This window comes from Sceloporus occidentalis, unplaced genomic scaffold, assembly GCF_023333645.1.
Source record: "Sceloporus occidentalis isolate IW3139 unplaced genomic scaffold, rSceOcc1.0.p SCAF_16, whole genome shotgun sequence".
NCBI lineage: Eukaryota > Metazoa > Chordata > Lepidosauria > Squamata > Phrynosomatidae > Sceloporus > Sceloporus occidentalis.
The window spans coordinates 11,678,500-11,698,284 of NW_028316996.1; the positions used below are offsets into that span (position 1 = coordinate 11,678,500).

Here is a 19,785-nt window from a genome sequence, read left to right on the forward strand (position 1 = left end):
AACATGAAAAATAAAATGTATGTAATAGCATAAAAAATTATAAAAATATTTTTATTTATGTTTTTACCTGAAATATCAGCCCAATGGCTGATCTGATTATCATCAGCACACTCGTGATTGAACTACTGCAGAGCTGACTGACAGCAACTGACCAGGAAGCACCTTTGACTTTTTCTTTTTTTTAAAGTACTCCATAGGAGCAAGTCAGTAATCTTTACTTTGTCCCGTCAAGCTGCCATGAGAGCGACCATGTATTAACCCCATCAATCCCCTGATCATCTGGGACATGATCAATGCTGTGATTGCATGGTTAACAATCATAGGAGCCATTGTGCAGCTTGTTTCATGATGGGGGGGGAGAAACTACCTTGCTGTGTGAGGGAGTTCTTTGCCTGCCACATACGACATACGTAGCTGCCACTCTAGGGGTTAAACGGCCTACTCGGCTAGTAAAGGAGTAAAAATACCCCTGGAAATTGCCATGCATGCTGTGTATTGTCAGTTTTTGTTGGAAATGTTGGTTTCCATTACAATGAATAATAAATTATTGACCATGAATATAAGAGTGCGTGCAGTTACTAGAGATACTACTGTATCACAACCCCTCTAACCACATACTACTAAACATTACCTGATATATGCACATTTACACAACACAGCAACAGTATCGGGTTATAATGGCGTCAAGTTACGTCTTGGGACGTTTATTACAATAACATGCAGATATAATATGCCGTTCAAGCGTGGAATCCAATTAGCATTCGAGCTGGCGCTGTTATACTTCACTTCGCTAGAGGTCCGCTTCAAATAAGACTAACCAACGAGCGTTCGTCTGTCTGCAGAATTCTGGGACTTGTGGTTCCCATGCGGCTTCAATCCAATTTAGTGAATGTAAATGAAAACTATAAGTTCCAGAATGCATTTCGGCGCTAAACTCCTCACATGGCTCACAGACTCCAATCAGGAGATAGAGTGAGAACGAGGCTTGGCACGCATACATCCTGTGTTTTTCTTCCTTGTTTTTTCTTCCTTCCGGCCGGGTTCTCTCAAATGAGCTTGTTGCCAGTTTGTAGCTTGTGTTGTGATGTGTAGTTTTTTTTTTTTAATGGGATATTATTTTTCATACTGAGCAAAAGTTACTGACCCCATTCCAGAAAGCCAGGCAATATTGCCATTTTAATCTCCTGTCTCTGCTAGTTTGTTTGGCACCCTCTGTGTGGTAACTTATCCTGTGTTACCTTTTAGATGTGTGCACAGAACGCATAGTAGCAGACCTGGATGTATTTTTATTTGAAATTTTCTTTCATTTTGAGTTTTTAACCTTTTGGGTGCGTGGTGGTCATCGCACGTGGAAGCGGTGCAACGTGCCCCGTGAGAAAGGAGGCAGAGTGGGTGAGCAGCGCATGCGTTTGTATGATCAGCAACTGTTTTTTGCTTCAAATGAAGGATGTTTAAAAATGTGGGTAAAGCACCCTCCCCCAAAACAAGAATTTTGTCGCAATCATAAATGTGAATTCATTCGTATGCGCCTGGATTAATGCTTGAATTTATGTTGCACTTCGCTGCGGTTTTCTGTTGCTTCTGAATGCATCTGAAAGCTGTCTTCTACCCAGCCAATTCTGTGACGAGTAAGTGCGGTAACTGTCATAAAAGTAGATGATTTCAGTAAATACAGCTTTAATTTTGTCATATTTTGGTATTGTTTTGCTATAGTCTTCTCCAATAAACTGGTTTAAAGTATGAAATTACTGAAAGTTATATAGCACATAAGATAAAACGTCGCCAGTCTCTGTGGCATTGTGGTACCCTCGTACCCTCTTAATAAGTAACATTATCCTCAAAGGAACCAATCCTACCTTTATCTGGATTAGTGTGACTGGAGATGTCAATGTAAAGGCTCAATTTTCTTTATCTTGCTGTACCCCGTAGCACGTGAAAGGGTCATAACTATGCAAACTTAGCTTTATCAGATGACTTATAGCACACGGTGAGGTTGGAAGGAAAGAAAAAATAGAATTCCTTACCTAGGAGTTTCTTTTCCTTTGCTTATGATCTGGTAGCACATTGGGAGACACAGCTCCTCCTCTTCTTAGGCACAGCAGAAACAACACTTAAATACCCCAAAGCCTCCCCTTACCTCCTCAGTGTTGTTTCTGACCATCCTTAGTGTGGAGCTCTCTTACCTTCTTTTATATTTGTCTTTGGACCCTATGGGGGTCCTTGGCTTCCCCATTCCCGCAGTCACGGCCTCGGGTGGGTGGCTGGGAATCTTCAGGGCTTTCCCCTTCAGGGGCCCTTGGGCAGACTGTCCAGCTACTGAGCCCTTGGACAGGCTCGCTTCGCTACTGGTCGGTCTTGTTGGTCTTCCGCTGTACGTCCTCGGCCACTGCTGTTTTGTGACGGGTTGGGGTTCCCCAGTGGCCTGGTTAGGTCTGCCTTTAGGGCAGCAGCCAAGCATGCAACTGTGCGTGCTTGCATCACCAGATCATGTCATGGGGCTTCTGGGTATTGAGACCCTCACATGCACCCTATTAAAGGGACATTGCTGGGTTTTGGCATGTTTTCAGTTTTCTGCTGGCTTTTTCTGAGAAATTAATGCTTCAGCTGGCTGATCCTTCCTGAGAGTTCTTTGAGTCTTCTGTGTCTGGTGACACTGTCTTTCTCTGCTGCCTGTTCCTTTCTGCTGTAGGCGTTCAAGACGGATTATTATTGTAGTTTGGGAGATTGACATTGAGAGTTATCTTTATGCTATTGCTTATTTACCTATATGTGTATTGTCTTGTGTTTTCTGCCATCATGTCTGCGGATAAGTCTTCAGAGCTTGAGCAGGGAGAAGAGAAGTCCAGGAAGTCTAAGCATGCTCTCTTCTCTTTGTGTAGAAAGACATTGAGTGATCCTTCCAAATGCCTGGATTCTGTATGTTAGAGAACATTTAAGTACTTCCAATGTATACCTATGGCCTTTCTGTCCCAGGCTCGGGGCTTCAGGTCCACATCCACTATGACTTATACTCTGTAACTTTTTACATATGGGAAAGGTTGGTCTCGTCTCTGACCTCAATCAAGCTTTGTATGTGCAGGCTAGGAGGTTTAAGGGGCTTGTCCACAGATACCGCTTCCAACAATATTTTTTGCAGTACTCCTTTTCAGGGAGTAGTCTGAGGTTCTCTTTGAACTCATTACAGGGGGCAGGCATAACAAGAGGTTGCCCTTGAGATTTTGTAACCACACATTACATTGTCATGACTACAGTAACTGAGTTGGGCTGGAGTCTTCGTGTTGGCACAGGTACAAGCTTGGAACTTAGCTTGGGCAGATGACTGTTGCAGGTTTGGCCTTCTTCTTAGGCACCATCGACGGCCACGGAGCAGGGAAATGCCAGATGATAGCAAATTGGCAGATGGCATCGGAGATTAGGGTGACTAACAGATGAAGTCAGGCAGATGAGGTCATGCACAATCGGGAAAAAGTGGTGCCAAAGGATGATCCAAGAGAATATTTAACGTCCAAGCCAAAGGTTGAAATCTGGATAATCTGAATTAGGCAAAGTGCATAGGTAAGAACAGAATAAGAGTCAGAATCCAGGGCCAATGGGTCAAAACCAGAAAATACGCAAGGCAAATGAACAGGATCCATAATACTGCAGGACTAGGAAGTACAATGAAGGCCCTTAAGAATTACCTGATGGGCCTTAGGTGTGAAGAACTGGCAACTAACTGGACAGGAATCCCAGTGACCACAGACACTCCTGGTGGAGACAACTGTAGGTGAACGGTCAGCCATGCTCATGGTTGCTGGTTCAAGTGCCATGGTTTCGCACATTCCTAGGTCTAGATTTCAAGGTTTATTTTCGAAGCGTCAGTCCAGAGAGACTAAGGAAAGCCATCCAGGTTATAATGCCAGATGTGGTAGGGCGACTGTATTCTTGATCTCTATCACTTCTACTTGGCATGCTAGCAAACTCCAAGCACTTTTCATGTCCCAGCATTTTCTGAGGCTTCATGAAGACAGTTTCCCTTTGTTTACCACCAGACCCAAAGTTATTTTTACATCTCATCTAAAAAATGTCCTCAAACTTTTAATAGTTAGGGACGACATCGTTATTACCTGAATATGAAGAGATATCTCTCAATGTATTTAAAGAGATCTAATTCTTGGAGAAGATCTTCTAATCTGTTCATTTATTTTTTGGGTGCCAGAAGAGGCTTAACGGTTTCCAGAGTAACCATCAGTTGGATCATTACTGCCATAAGGGAAGCTTATGTGTCAGTGGGTCTGAAGGCTCATTCTTATGTGCTTTATATCCACTTCCTGGGCTGTATCAGCAGATGTTCTGCCAAAGTGCAATCTGTAAGACTGCAGCTTGGAAGAGTTTTTATACTAATCACTACTACTGGTTGTCGACATTATCATCTGAGGATTCTATGTTTGGGAGCAGAGTTCTAAAGATTGTTGTTTCTTACCCTCCTTAAACCTTTTGTATATCTCTCCCAATCTACTGGGGATAGCAAGGGAAACAGAGAGTTCCTTACGTAGGAATTTCTTTACCTTATCACCATTTAGCACCTATTTTTGTTCTCACCCAATAAAGCTTTCTCTCTTGGCTTTATTTCACTGAGAAGATAAGAAGAGGCTTGGGTAGTATTTAATTGTTGTTTCTGCCCTACCTAAGAAAAGGTGGCGGTATTACTCCCAATGTGCTACCGGCTCATGAGCAAAGAGGTAAGGTAGGGAATTCTGTTTGTTTTTCTTTCCTTCCGACCTCACTGTGTGCTGTAAGTCAGCCAATAAAGCTAAGTTTGGATAGCTACAACCTTTTTATCGTTGAATTATTAAACCAAATTGTTTATGAGAACAGGGCCTGAATAGGAACATGTATCTTGGTTTAAAACATTAGCAGCAAAGCTTGCACAGTTCTGTGGGGTTAGTCAGTAGGCTTAATGCAAACAGGGAAAAGAAAAAATGTCGGTGCGCTAAGCTAGTCTCAGGCTCAAATAATACAAATGTATAATATAAGGCCTACCAAACAGTGTGAGCATGCTGCAAATACAGTGTGTTGGCTGTTTTATGGTAGCAGTATAAACTGCTTTGTGTGCCCACTATGTAGGAGGTGAGAGTAGGTTCTCACCCTATTGAGAGTGTGCCTTGACGTGGCGGGTGAGCTTAATTATGCTTTGGCCAATTCATATAACCAAAACCTCTCGTTTATATTATGTTTATATATTTGTTGCCAACTTTATTAGGGTGAGAAGCGCAGACAGTATTTTGTTTTTAGTAGGCTTAATGCACCTAATTTTTTTTTCTATTAGTGCTCATATCATACAGATGTTAGACATGTAGGGCCAGTGGGTAATAAGAATGCACACTTTTCCATCTGTTTCTATAGACAGGGGTGTGGAAATTTTAAAAAATCTACTTGTCCAAGGGACTAAAATGGTAGCTCAATCTACTTGTCTCTCATGAAAATCTGTTTGTCCTGATACAACAAATAATTTTAATCAGAAATGTATTTAAATAAGATCTATGTATTAAATTAAATAAGGCATATGTATTAACAGCTAAATAGTGTTATATTAATAACACCATGTCAGCCAGCATAATAGCCCTCCTCATACAGAGCCCATCATCCTGGCGACTTTACCTCATGAGTTTCTCCTCGCATCCACTAAGATGCAGAATATCTGCTCCCCGGACTACTTCCTCGTCCAAGCTCTGGTGCCCGCAGCCAGAAACAAACAGGGCTGCGTGAGGGCATCGCGTCGGATACGAAATATCCGGCGCAGCCACAACACAGCGTGGGGAATTGGAGGATATCCATAGGGCTGCAACTAACGATTAATTTCATAATCAATTAGTTGGACGATTATTTTTTTTATTAATTGGATAAAAACCAATATGCAAATTTTTGTTTAAAATAATTTTATGAACAAACTGGCTGTTAAAAACAACCAGCAGAATAAAAAACCTTAAGATTGACATTAATGTGGTACAAGAACCCAAACACTATATCTCAAACTAGGTTTTAATACCTAAAAAAAGTTTTACTAGTAAATATTCGCATGTAAACTATTTTGTCATATTTAATAAAAAATGATTGAGAAAAATGCATTTCTTGTTTTATTTCCTTTTATCAGCCACTCTGCCCCACCCAGACTTACCAATACATCCCCAGACTTGTCCCCCTCCAGTCTCCCTGGTGTCTAGTGGGGACAGCTACCCCCTCTGCTGGTGCCCGGCACTTCTGCCGGTGCTCTTATGATGGGGGCATCGAAAGGTCATGTCACGCCGGTGCTCCGTCATAGAAGTCCTGGCGGAAGTGCCAGGCAGTAGCGGACGTTGTCTGCATGCATCACGCAGATTTTCACTGGGTGCAAGAGAAGAGGATCCAGGTCTCCTGCAGTGCTGCGGAGGACCTCGATCCTAGCCCTGCTGCTTGCCCACAGCAGGGCTAAATGAAAAATAACAAAACACCTGCCCGGCACCCAGAACGGCAGATAGTCACCTTGTAGCACTCAGCTTCAGCTCATTGCAGAAGACCACATGAGAATGGTGCTGCTCAGTGGGAGGTTGCAAATAGGGCTGCTCTGTTGAAAACTTAAATTTGTTGATCTATATCTATCTACGAAAAATGTGCATTAGAATCCGCACAGCACATATATAAAGCAATATATAAAAAACCTTATATATTTGGTGCTACATTTGAGGAATTAGCTTGATGAATTATATATGTACACACACACAGAATAATTAAGTTTTCTTCCCATCTCCCTTTATTCGGTATGTATATGGTGGGGCTGCTCGGAGGGAAAAGACAAATAGCACGGCACCTAGATTTTACATCTGGCTTCTAACTCTATATTCTGTGTTGATCTTTTATGAATGTGCCTCTTCTTTCAAAATGAGGTGTTTACTTTTAATATAGTTTTATTAGCACCGGTACTCTTGGTCGCCTATGTCTAGGAGTCTATGATTAAGCCTCACGGTGAAACATGTGAGACTCCTATGTCATATCGCCCTGGATGCTTTACTGCTCCCATGCAGGTCCAGTCAACATCATCTGAATTTTAGATATTGCTTTGTAAAACCACTGAATATAATTCATCTAAAACCAGAAAATCATGTTCTGAATCCAGATTCTACCACTGCTGGTGGAACAGGCGTTTCTTCAAATGGGATATGTTTCCTTTGCCTATTTTTGTTCCACAATGAAAGCTGAAATGTTTTATTGGATTCCAACAGTAATGAAATTTGCTAACCCTGATTTCCCATTTCTGCTGCCCTCTGATCATATCAAACTGCAATAGAGGTCCCTTAGCTAAAGAAAAAAGCTCATCTTTGTTATTAGTGTGAGTTAGAGGGCAGACAGGTCGTACTTCACGTAAAATTGACATGCTGTACCTGAAAAGGTTCTGTCGGGGGAGTCCACTTTGACCTCTTTGTAGCTGGAGGATGCTGCATTGTATAGTTCTTTCATGTATAAGAGAACAAGTAGCTGTTGGCTTGTTCCTTTAGTTGTTGAAGAGCTCCTTTATTCAAGACGGTTCATAACCTTTCATTGGTGCTTGAAGTCCTCCTAGGCAGTGTTGGGTGCCCTTAGCTAACCTTAATGGTATTTGTTTAGATATTTCATGTGTTCACCGCTTGCTATTTCTTCATTTAGGTTTCATTACTTTTGGACTACATGATGTGACACGTATATTTGAATTTAGATAGCTGTAAATTGACATACATATTGTAAATACAAGTATTATAGGTGTATAATAACGTGGAAAAATACATCAGTCGGCTAGCCACAAAACGCTGTTTTTCAGAGAAGAACCGATTTATATATAGTGAAAAGTACTTTGGATTTCAAAACTAATACTCTTGGAAAATTCCGACTCTACACACACCTCTGAGCAATTTTATATGGAATTTAAAGGGACAGTCAAATTTCCCTCACAACCTCACATCAATTTAGTAGGCGTTCTGCCAAAATGGGGAAAAAGGGGGGGAAAGGCACCTCCTTGACCTTGAAGCTGCAGCCCTGCTGCAGCAGCTGCCCACCTCTTCCGTGGTCTGACATTTGTTGCCGCCGATTGGCTGCTTGTTGGTAAGTATGTTGCGTGCGGGCGTTGGACACGTCCCCTGCACCGCAAATAGCTGTGCATATGGGGTGCGGTCCCTTTAAGAAAAATTGTGCGTAGGGAACATTTGCCATATATCGCCATAGCAACCACTATAATTTCTGTACTTGCCCCACTTTGCACCTTTGTGACTTCTTGCTTGTGAATTAGTATCTGATATTGCGTGCGGATACTGCCGCCATGAGGACTGTCCGTGACCAATAGCGCAGCTAATGCGGCCGCAGGAGGTGGGTGCCAAAGTTACAATTCTTTCTTTCTTTGAATTTTTTTTTTAACACTGCTTAGGCAGTAATGGTCAACAATCCTTTTAATATAAGTTTGACTAATTGTTTTAGAAGCAGAAAATAGAAAGGAAGGGACACGTTATTTATAGGGTTGTAAAGATTTTGGACTCTTATAAAACTTTTGGACGGGGTCTAAACGGTACGTTCTTAGCTTTTCATCGATCATAAAGAAAACATTAGATTTCCCGTGCAGATGCTCATTAGTTCAGGTGTGTTCTTATAGACCGGCATGCGGGTCACGCAGTGGCGTTACTTTCCGGCACTGAAACCAAGACTGCGGGCGAGAGGTGAGCGCGTTATTGCGCAGGGTGTCCGTGCCTCTGCTGACACCATTACTCTGCAGATCAGAGTGGAAGAAGCTCTGAATTAATGCTTCTATCATTTTATTATCTGTGAAATACCTTTCTAGGCAGCGCCTGTGAGCAGCAGCTTGTTTTGCCTGCATAATGTTTATTTCCAGGAAACACAAAAGGATATATAAAGATCCATACTTAAGTACTGCGCCGTTTACAAAATATAAGGACCCCCGCGAAGCCATCTGAATCTTCGGAAAGTGGAATATTTTCCCGCATGCTGTGCTTTATTTTTGTAATTGGGTTTTTAGGTCCGTAGTGGGAGGTATGTTTTGTGCTGGCACCTATTTTTATAAAGCTGTCCCGCTGTGACTGTAATTTGGAAACATGTAATCCCTAAGCTTTGAATTCTGTGTAGGATTTCTCGCAGAGTTTAGCTGATTGTCCTGATTGTGTGAATGATCAACTTGCCTAATGATACGGTGCTCTAGAGAGGAAGGGGTGTTCACGCCGCTCGCTGCACCTGCTACTACTTCTGCATATATTCGAGAGAAGCATGGCCTTCTATTTCGGGGACTGGTTAAGGCAGCATAAAACAAAAGACGGGACCCTTACAATAACTCGCACGCACCGTGGGGGTTTTTTGTCATTAGTATTACAAATTGAAATGTGTTCTTTCCAACCTTTCTTCTGTTACTGGAATGTTCTTGTTCAAAGAACCAACGCAAATTGTTTATTCCGCATTTATGTGAAAGGGACAAAATCGCACTATATACCGGTAAACATTCTAATGTTTTGATGTTAAACGTTTGCATTAGCCGACATCAAACGGCCCTTTGTGTCTATAAATACTCACCAAAAGCAAAGTTCGGAACAAGTTTTTTTTTTATCATAGTGCGGAACCAAGGGATGCTTTCTTTTTTATTGTAACGTCGCTGTTCATCTGCAGAGTCAACATTGTACAGTAGGTTAAAGGGATGCTCTGGCCCTCATATTCTCTGAATTGCATATGACCTAATGTATCGGTTTGTCTTAGTCCGTCAAGTCTTGTCACACCCCTTGGATATATGTATTGTAAGAAGTGCTGTATAAATTGTTTGCGCTATATAAATAAAAGATAATAATAATCATATGATAGCTGGTCCCTTTTTTTATAGTGAGGGATTCTGTATGGGGCCCCAGCTATTTTCTGTGCGAGAGAGATGTGTTTGGCCAGGTGTTCTTCTTCCCGCCAGTTGGCTCCAGTGCTGGCTCCGCCATTTTCCTCGGCGGAATCTAACTAGACCCCCTTCCACAAATTCAGAAAGTGCTTCAGTTTATTTCAATGGGGACTCTTTCCTGACACTTAATAGTCGTTTCAAGCAGCCAGTCAATGGAGCGAGACGTCTGACCATGAAGGAGGTGTTGCACTGAAGCTCCAGCTTCTAATGCATACAAGGAAATGTACATGCGTGTGTTTATACACATGAAGGTCATGTCCATTTACCGGCATACATAAAATACATGCAGTTAAGAGCCCAGCAAGATTCTCCGACACTGCCATTACAGATTCATACGCTGTAATCTTCTGTTAAACTCTACAATAAAATGTCACCATTATGAATAGCATTTATTAAAGTCTGTGCTCTTTTTACATTTTTACTCTGAATATTAACTACAGACTTCTTGTAAGTATTATTTAAACATTATGAGCGCCATTATTTTTGATTTCCCCTGGATTTTTATATTTGGCTCCATAAATGAACGCTTTTGGTTGTAGAAATTCTTTCTATAGTGTACGTTGTGGTTGTTTGTGTTCGCACATATCTGTTGGGTGCGTGGTTTTTATATAAAGGCACAGTACAGCTATCATATGGACTTTAACGCCCCCTTAAAAGTGGATTAATTCCCCTTGTCCAAACCTGGAGTTATGTAACTGGATGGGCATCGTAAAACCTCAAGGTGTAGTTTGGGGAAATGTAATTTTTACACCCATAGCAAGTGTGTATCAAAGTTCAACATAGGTTGGTACCCACCGAGAGACTGCCTGAACCATAGGCATGAATATAAACCCTTCTGTGTTACAGACACGTATTTCAATTGGTGTATCAAAACTATGTATCTTATTATCAAGTGGTATAGTGCCATCATGTTCTGTAGCGCTGTACACGGGGTAGACTGGACATAGCAAGTAGTATATAACATATGCATTTGACTTAAAGAGCAACAGATGAGGAGGGCCCTGCTCAAACAAGCTTCCAGTCCAGAGATCCGCATCTTGTCTTACATATTCTTTTCTACCCCCTGCAGAGACTATCTTCGAAAGTTCTGGTTTGGAACATGAACAATTTTTTATTCCAAGCTGTTTAAGTGATCAGGTGATTATTCTTCCACGTAAAAAATCTGATTGGTTGTAGAAGGTTCCGCAAACACAGAATGTGCTATTCCTAAGATATGTATATGTTCTTTTTAAGCAACTCTGCAGCTTACAGGTTCTTAGTTATGGATGAGTGAGTTAGCCCTGTGAGTTGATTAGTGCAACGGCGGGGGCTTAGCAGCATGAATTTCATGATAACATGATATATGGATTATTGGCCCTGTGTAGAAGCTAATTACAATGATCCTAAAAGAGATGGCTACGTATATCACTGATGCTATAGCAAACAAAATGTGGATTTTTTTTCATCACTTTTACGATTTTAACACTAAAGTATGACACCCCATAAACGAAGATATTAATAAGCCTAAAGACTCCTAACAAGTAAAGCATTCCAAAAGAGTTCATTAATCAGTTATTTCTGATGAATAGCTAATGCTCTTTAACAATTGTTTGCTTTCTGAGAAAAAATTGTCCATTGTGCAGAATGTGACATTAATATTATACCACACATTGTTTATATATCCGTAATGGTCTTCAAGCCCGGTACCTGGCCGTGTACATCCCGTATGTGAGAGGATGGATTAGGTGCTGGAATTTAAGCATTGTGTATTCTTGACTCGTCACAACTATATGATATAATCTATTATCCGTGTAAAGTCGGTAAAATAATATTGGGCTGTGAAATGTACTTTATTAGGCTTTCACAAAAGGGACAGTTTAATGTCAAACGCCAAACACATCTCCTGCACGGTAAATAGCTGGTGGTGAGAAAAGGGCAAATGCCAGTTGGGGTTCTACAGCTTCCTCCATGCGTTCACAACGTGGACGACATGTGAATTTAAAGGGCTAACTCATATGACGTGCAAGTTGGCCCAGTAGGTGTGGTTCCCATACCCCCACAACTAATGAAATATAGCTGAAAATATCCTGTTATAAATCTTTTTTAAAAAAAATTGGTGTGAGAAATGATTGGTTTTTCCAGTAGGCTAATTTTACAGTTGGTTAAATGATTCATGTAGCACAGATGCAAATAATGATGAATTATATTATATGAAGTTCTTTACATTATTTTTATTACTATTTGTATTATTTATATAGCACCAACAATTTATGTGGCGGGTCTTACAATATTCAAGGGGTATGCCAAAACTAGAATTGACAGACTTCGACAAACCAATACATTAGGTACCCAGCTAACAATCTAGAGGGAATGGGGTCAGGAGAAACATGACGTATAGAATAAGGGGAGAGGTAAGCAGGAATCCGGAACGTACACAGCGAATACCATTCAAAAATCAACAGAAATATTGGTGATTCCGTCACACTATATAGCTACATACCGTATTGGCTCGGATATAGGCCTCCCCCGTATATAGGCCGCACCCTAAAAGTTTGGTGCTTTTTTTTTGGTGCCACTGTCCTCCTCCCCCTCGAGATATGCTGCCACTGTCCCCCCCCCCCCCGAGATATGCTGCCACTGTCCTCCTCCCCCCTCGAGATATGCTGCCACTGTCCCCCCCCCGAGATATGCTGCCACTCTGCCCCCCCCCCCCCCGACTTACCAGAGGAGACTCCCGGGTGTCTTGCGGGGCTGGCAGGGGACATCTACGCAATACGCGTACACAACTTCCGGTGCCGGCACTCAGCTGATGTATTGCGTAGATGTCCCCCGCCGGCCCCGCAAGACACCCGGTAGTCTCCTCTGGTAAGTCTTGGGGGCAGAGGTAAAACGCATCGTGCGGACCATCCGCATGATGCGCTTAGACAACCTCCCGTGCCGGCACCCCCCCCCCCGTGGAAAGTGCTGGCAGGGGAGGCTGTCTGAGCGTATCGGGGAGTAGGATGCAGGTCCCCTGCACCGCTGCGGGGGATCTGTATCCTAACCCTGCCCGGCGCCCGGGACTGCATGTCCTGGGCGTTGGGCGCTAGACCCCGAATATAGGCCGCACCCCCACTTTAAAGACTTAAAGTGGGGGAAAAAAGTGCGGCCTATATTCGGGCCAATACGGTATTGCTTATCTCACCACTACGTCAACAATTGACAAGTCCTACCTCATTTTTCATGGCTATGTTGCTTACCAAGGAGCTAAATCAATAGGACTGCTTTGCGTTTTAACCCAAAAGACTCAAGCAATTCAAAGCCTTTTCTGGACACCATTAAAGAGGCAAAATTGTAAAAATGTCTCATTCATAATCTTTGCCAGGGAGCAGTTACTTGTCATGTGACACGAATACAGGAGCTAATAGGCTGGTGCCATTTTCTTAAAGGCTTGTATGCTTGTGATCACACCAAGCAGTTAACCTCTTCTTGTTTCTTGATATTTGGTGTTTTAACTTCACAGTATATACGAAAAACAAAAACGTGGTCATCTCAAATGAGACCTTGAGTCTCGCGGGTGCGTGTTTTTGGTTGTTGCAAAAACAAGTTATTTATAAGAGAGCCTGCAAAACTAAACATGGCGCTGCTTGTAATTTGACTAGTATGCTAATTCAACAAAAAATATGGATTTAAAGTACTGACATACAGGAAATTCCCAAGTTATTTTTGTGTAGTTTGCTTTAGATACCATACATATTATACGTATATAATATTATACGTCATATTACGTATGAAGCATTCTGTCACCAGTAAACTGCGTTGGCGGAGTAGGACGTTCCACCAGACCCTGTAATGTACATATCTGAACTTCAGAAGCAGATATCTGTTCGTTATTTTACTACCTCGTGGTATTAATCGAGGTGTTGTGCTCTCCCAGTAGCTTGGTTCAGGGGGAAGGCATGATGTCTTTTAAGCCTGGTAGACAAATCATGAAGGGAGGCCGCTAAAAAGCATTACACACTACCTTACAAAAAATCTCCAAGGTGGCTTCAGCTATTGGGAAAATGCTTGTTGGACCTGGACATGACTGTCCTTTAGAACTTGAAAGAGGGGCTTACTGATAACTTGAAGGGTTATGATGGTTGGAGTGTTCCTTAAAGTAAGGACTTAGCAGCCCCATGGGGTCAGTGAAATAAACATAATGTTTCATTACATATAAATAATTATATATATATATATATATATATATATATATATATATATTCTATATACAACATGGGTTTCACGGGGGGGTGCGTTTTAAGGTAGTCATTTGATCCCATTTAAATGTTGTTGCTCTGTACTTAGAATCTGTACTCTGTATTTCCTTTAAATCACTCATCCCTCAGGATCCCTCATACACATATCGTCCTCAGTCCCTTTGCCCCTATGTCTGTTATATGCATCACCGCCTCGTTCGACAGGCCACACACTGACAGACAGAATAAGGTACAATAAAGGCCGCTGCCGAGTGAAGCTTACAGACGAGCACAGAAGCATTGGGAAGATGCACTGACAGTGACACTCTGACATAATATCCGACTCACTGACAGCCAGGAACACTGATAAAGTGACAGACTGGCTTGGACACAGTGACAGGCTTAGTCAGTCTAAACATTACTGATGATGACCTTGTGTGTCTTAACGTCTGGTGGGGCTTTACAGGTATTTTTCGCTGTTGTTGAGCCAGCTGTTTTCAGGTTTGGCCTTCACCCCTTTTCATATGGAAGCCATATATTGAAATTATTTTTTCTAGGTTCCGTACCTTCTTATAGTTTCTACGTGTTGTGTAGCTTAGTTAGGACAATATGCAACATTTATGTATTTCTATCTTTTAATCATAATCCGTTCTAAATGTTACATTACAAGCCGTTTTGGCACCATTATAAGCCGTTTTGGTGCTTGTTGATGAGGTAAGTGGGAGGGACTCTGTGTATGAGGGTACGTATCAATGACTGAATAAGTAGCCAAAGAAAAGGGGGATGGTCCCATTTAATGTCAAACAGCCAGTGGGAGTTTTTCCTTTTTTCACTCCGACCAATCAGCATTTACAAGGGGAGGGACAAGCATTAGATGTATAAGTGTAGATGTTGGAGTGTGGGGCCGTGACATTATGGTACTCACCTACCATACTGCAAGTTAATGAATAGTTTATTTTAGTGCAGAAAATGTACTGTTGAATGATGGATTGGAGAAGCTGTAGTGACTATTGTAGTGTATTACATGGACTGCAGCAGACATTTACCCTGTCTCTGAGTAGAGTATAGTTGAATAACACAGTTGCCCATTTATGCTACCAACCAAACCTGTAATGTGTAGACAAGTACATTTTGTATCTTTCTATCACATCATCATCTATTATTCTTCATTGATAAATACCGATTACAATATAATATGTATTATATAAAATATTGTGGAAATTCAGTCATGCCAGTGTCTGCCTTCCTAGCCCCAGTGCCCTACTACTACTACTACTACTGCTGCTGCTGCTCCACCTGTTTCACCGGCCTAACCCTAGAGGAACATTAAAAAAAACAAACAAAAAAAAAAACCTGAAATGAAATTCATTGCCCAAAAGTGAAATGAATATTTTGTCTGAAGCAGTTTTGCTCGATGTTTAATAACTGAGCTGCCATTGCTCAGTCCATATATAATTGTAAAGATGAAATAAAACATGAATTTCATACCTTCATTACATAGTTATACTCGTATTACACAAATGTCTTGGGGTATTCTATCCGTTTATCAATGTCCCATCTCCCCTTTTTAAACAGAATGCCCCTTTTTTCTCCTCCACTTAATGACTTTTAGCTGGCTTCTTGCTTTGTCATCTACTGGACACTTAGCAATTAGCTGTAATGACTGCTTGGAAAATGGCCTTCCTTAAATTCTTTTGCTCTCTTTCTCATGGCAGCTGTGTTTTTACAGGAGAGATGTCAGTTTTAGCAGAACATTTCCTACATTGATTTGAGGATGTTGAACAATTTTAGTTACATGGAACATTGAGCTGAAGACCTCTTCATGTAAATTGCAAATAAAGAGGAATAGTATTCGATTCTGCTTTAATGTTGCAAATCACTTACCAAATTCTGAAAACCTCCTCTGCGATTAAGCAATATCAGGGTTATTTTTGTTTCCTGAGGGCTTCCTCCTACATGCAATTCTTCTGACTCTTCTTGTGAACTGAGAATTATTTAATCGACATATATTCCATTTCAAGCATGAAATATAAATTTTCTCATGAGTGCAGTTGAGTACTTCGGTTTTTAATGTATCTCACAAATGGTGCTTGAAAGTTAACCACACACATCTTTTTTGATTTCATATCTTGGAACGCTTTTTTCTGTACTCCTCTTCTACTTGCCTGACTTTTAACCATTTCTGTATCCGCCGCAGTACTTTCACATGGTTGTCAGTGTGGCTGCGAATGGCCGAACATATGTCTCGCATTTGCCCCCACAAGAAGAGGACAGTCAGGTGCTTGTAATTATTGTGTTTTGGGTTTTTCAGAAACGCCCATTACTATCAAGTGTATAAAATCAAGCACATAGACATGTCACCTCCTTTGACAAACGTTGAAGAGCTTTAAAGGTGGCACTGTCATAGGATGCCATCTTTACCTCTAGGCAATTAAATGTCTGCCCTGCTAGCTCTGCCCTGGCCCCCTTTAAGTGCTATTATTAAAAAGCGGGAGTGTCTAGGAGTAACAGCAGCTCAGCCCCAAAGTTAGTAGTCCACGCATAGTCTTAGATCGGGGCCGCTGAATCGCATGGTGCGTAAAATAATCGTGTGTTCTTTGAACCCTCGCTTACTACAGAATTCCAAACTGCTTCGGGCAGCAACATCCGCACAAGCGCTGTGCATCTGCCCCTAACAAGCAGCTGCACGAACATCACTATGCACAATGCCAAGCTTCGGCTAGAGTGGTGTAAAGCACGCTGCCACCGGACTCTGGAGAATTGGAAACATGTTCTCTGGAGTGAAATGCTTCACTGTCTGGAAGTCTCAGAGACAAATCTTGGTTTGTTGGCTGCCAGGAGATGATGCCTACCGGGATGCATAGTGCCTACTGCAAAGTTTGGTTTGAGAGATAATTGTCTGGGGCTGTTTTTCAGTGTTTTGGCTAGGCTTCTTAGTTCCAGTAAAGGGTAAAATGAATGGTACAGCATCCAAAGACATTTTAGACAACTGTGTAGTTCTAGCTCTGTGGCACCAGTTTTGGAAAGACCCTTTCCTGTTCCACCTTGACTGTGCCCTTGTGCACAAAGCAAGGTCAATAAGGACATGCTTTGACTAGTTTGGTACGCTGTTTTGGAACGGGGTGTCCAACACACACACATATATGTGATGGTCAGATGTCCACCTACTTTTGATCATATCGTGTATTTAAAGTGGCTGCTTAATCAAAACATGAATTGTCACCCTGTAGATCTGTAGAGCGTTCTTAACTATAGATTTCCTTAAAAATTATTTCACTGTAATCAATAATCTTCTATATACCTAAACTTAAAAAAAAAATCACTGTAGAAAAATTAAAACGGTTCTCAAAATCAGACAGAGCCCCTGATGATGATGCTATCATGGTGACATTGCTCTGGTCTGCCCAATTTTTTTTTATTTGTATTACTATTTTTCTTAAATATATTTATTATTTTAGGACAGACAACAGGAAGCCTTACTACCGCTTTTTAGCGATTTCTGTTAAGAGCCCTTAGAGTTCTATAATTTAGGATTTATGTAGTTAATTCTCTAAGAGATAAAGGCTTGTTGAACATAAAAGTGCTGATTTAGGAAAGCCTTTGTAGTGACTTTTTATTTTTTCTATTAAGTTTCAGGGTACCTTGTGAAGATTGATGCCCATTATCTTCTCTATCTTTGTCTTGCTACTTGTTCAGGTGAAAATGGCGCAGCTTCAGCAAGTAGGGGGTCCAGATGAAAAAGAGAAAACTACTGCATTGAAAGGTATGAATTTATATTATCTTTTGTCAGTATTAGATCGCAACCAACATGGGATCTGCCTTCTACAACCAACCAGATGACTTTTAGCCCAACAAGAAATTAAAATCTACGTTTCACTGCTTAATTAATTTAGCTATTTAAGATTATTACGTATATTATTATGTGTGTCATTCAAGGAGTGAATCTTTCCCTCTTACCTTGGATATTGTTGGCACACAGATTTGGGCATTACTGCTCTAATAAGACAGCCTACGTGCACATTAAAACCAACTGTAACACTCCCAGTTGTAAAAATTATAAAAATGTTAATCTTTCTACATATATGAGAAATATTTATTAGTTGAATTGATATTTTTGTTGTTCCATATACATATATTGATCGTAAAATGGTCCGGTAGGAATATGAGTATTCACATATTGTGAAAAAAACGTCTCTGTACTATGATGAGGTCTCTCTTCTCTACTTTGGCCTTCAGAGTTCTCGTTTGAATATTTGCTACTATCGCCAAAATCTGCACCTATTGTTGTGGCTCCATCTTGGCCCAAAAATCTACATGTAAGAAATCATGTAGTTGTGTATACTGAAATTGGGTATTGGTGCAACATGTGTTTTTATTCATATGTCACAACTCTTCAAAGGTTCTTCTGGAATGATACTGTGATAAAGAAAATGATCAAATGGGGAATATATAGTAAGATATTGTGCATAGTAGGGCAAGCTCTCTTTTCCACATTGGTCTTCCAATTTTTCGTTGCAATATGTTCTACTACCATCATGATTTGCACATACAGCGTATCCACCCAGGCCCTTCCTTGCGCTTTTGCGCCCACCGCAATGATCCTACTCACTAAGTTGTGTTGTGTTGAAGTCATGCACCACATTTTATAGTATATAATAAGATATGATTAAAAACTCCTGAGGTAGCATTTCTTTTTCTTTTTTGATTATTGATTTGCAAGCTCTATACATATGGAATCCCATCATCCTAATGTGTCTTAAAAGCCTTGCGTATGCTTACGACATGTTCTAACATATGTACTGAAGTATTGCTTCCTATATTTTAGTTGAGACCGAAGTTTAATTTTCAACTACAATAGCAAAAGAACATAGGCACCTATTTCCATGCCCAACAAAATGCATTGGGGTCCATACAAAAAAGGACTGCAGTATGCAAAAAAAATGTAAAACGTGTCCACGTAACCACTAAGAACCAGTGAGTAATCGTTTATTTGAAACATGAGTGGAGTGTGAGCAGTGTTACGAGATGTGCCTTTGGCAACAGGGCATGTTCTTTCTGGAACATGTCAGGAGAGATAGACTTCTGTTACCTGCTCTAGGGTCTTGTGATTGCCAACAAATTTTGACAGTAAAATAAGCTGTTTCTCTCATTGTCTTTGTGTAACTGTTCATGATAACTTTTATGTCTGCCCCATGTATACTTAAAGCTCCTCACTGGATTAACATGTACTACCTTAGCTGCAAGGGTATAAACACATATCTACCACCGTCTCAGGGTGAGAATACATCAAAACCTCTTACCCTCTCGTTTTACGATATGTCCTCTTGTTCTAGTGGGGCTTGTTTTGTAACGCAGTTATGCATTTTAATGATTGCGTCATACCCTCTCTCACAAACCAATCTCCCTGCTTCCATTTTAAAGTAGTATTTAATTGTTTCACTTTTAATTCTTGTTATGGGTCTGCCTCAGATCTGTAAAGTTCATAGGCTTTTATTTAAGGATTAGGCTTCTCATTAACATTTTTTTCACTGTTTTTCAGTAGGAAAGCATTTGTTTTGTTAATTATTCTGAACTTTTCAGCTACATAGATCCCTGTCATCAAATAAGGAGGCTCGGCATACACCTTGCTTGAATAGAATCCCTGATGCCTGCCTGTATGCTATGGAA

The 19,785-nt window shown here is 40.9% G+C and overlaps 1 protein-coding gene across 1 annotated transcript in view; it reads left to right on the top strand.

Moving 5' to 3' along the window:
• The first annotated feature begins 17,772 nt into the window (after window positions 1-17,772).
• The window catches only part of LOC149303037 (cotranscriptional regulator ARB2A homolog), a 168,181-nt gene continuing 166,168 nt past the window's right edge, over window positions 17,773-19,785 (top strand). Inside the window, exon 1 of the mRNA XM_089481864.1 lies at window positions 17,773-17,881. Within this exon, the coding sequence (XP_089337990.1) occupies window positions 17,773-17,881 (109 nt within the window). The remainder of the gene's footprint in view (window positions 17,882-19,785) is intronic.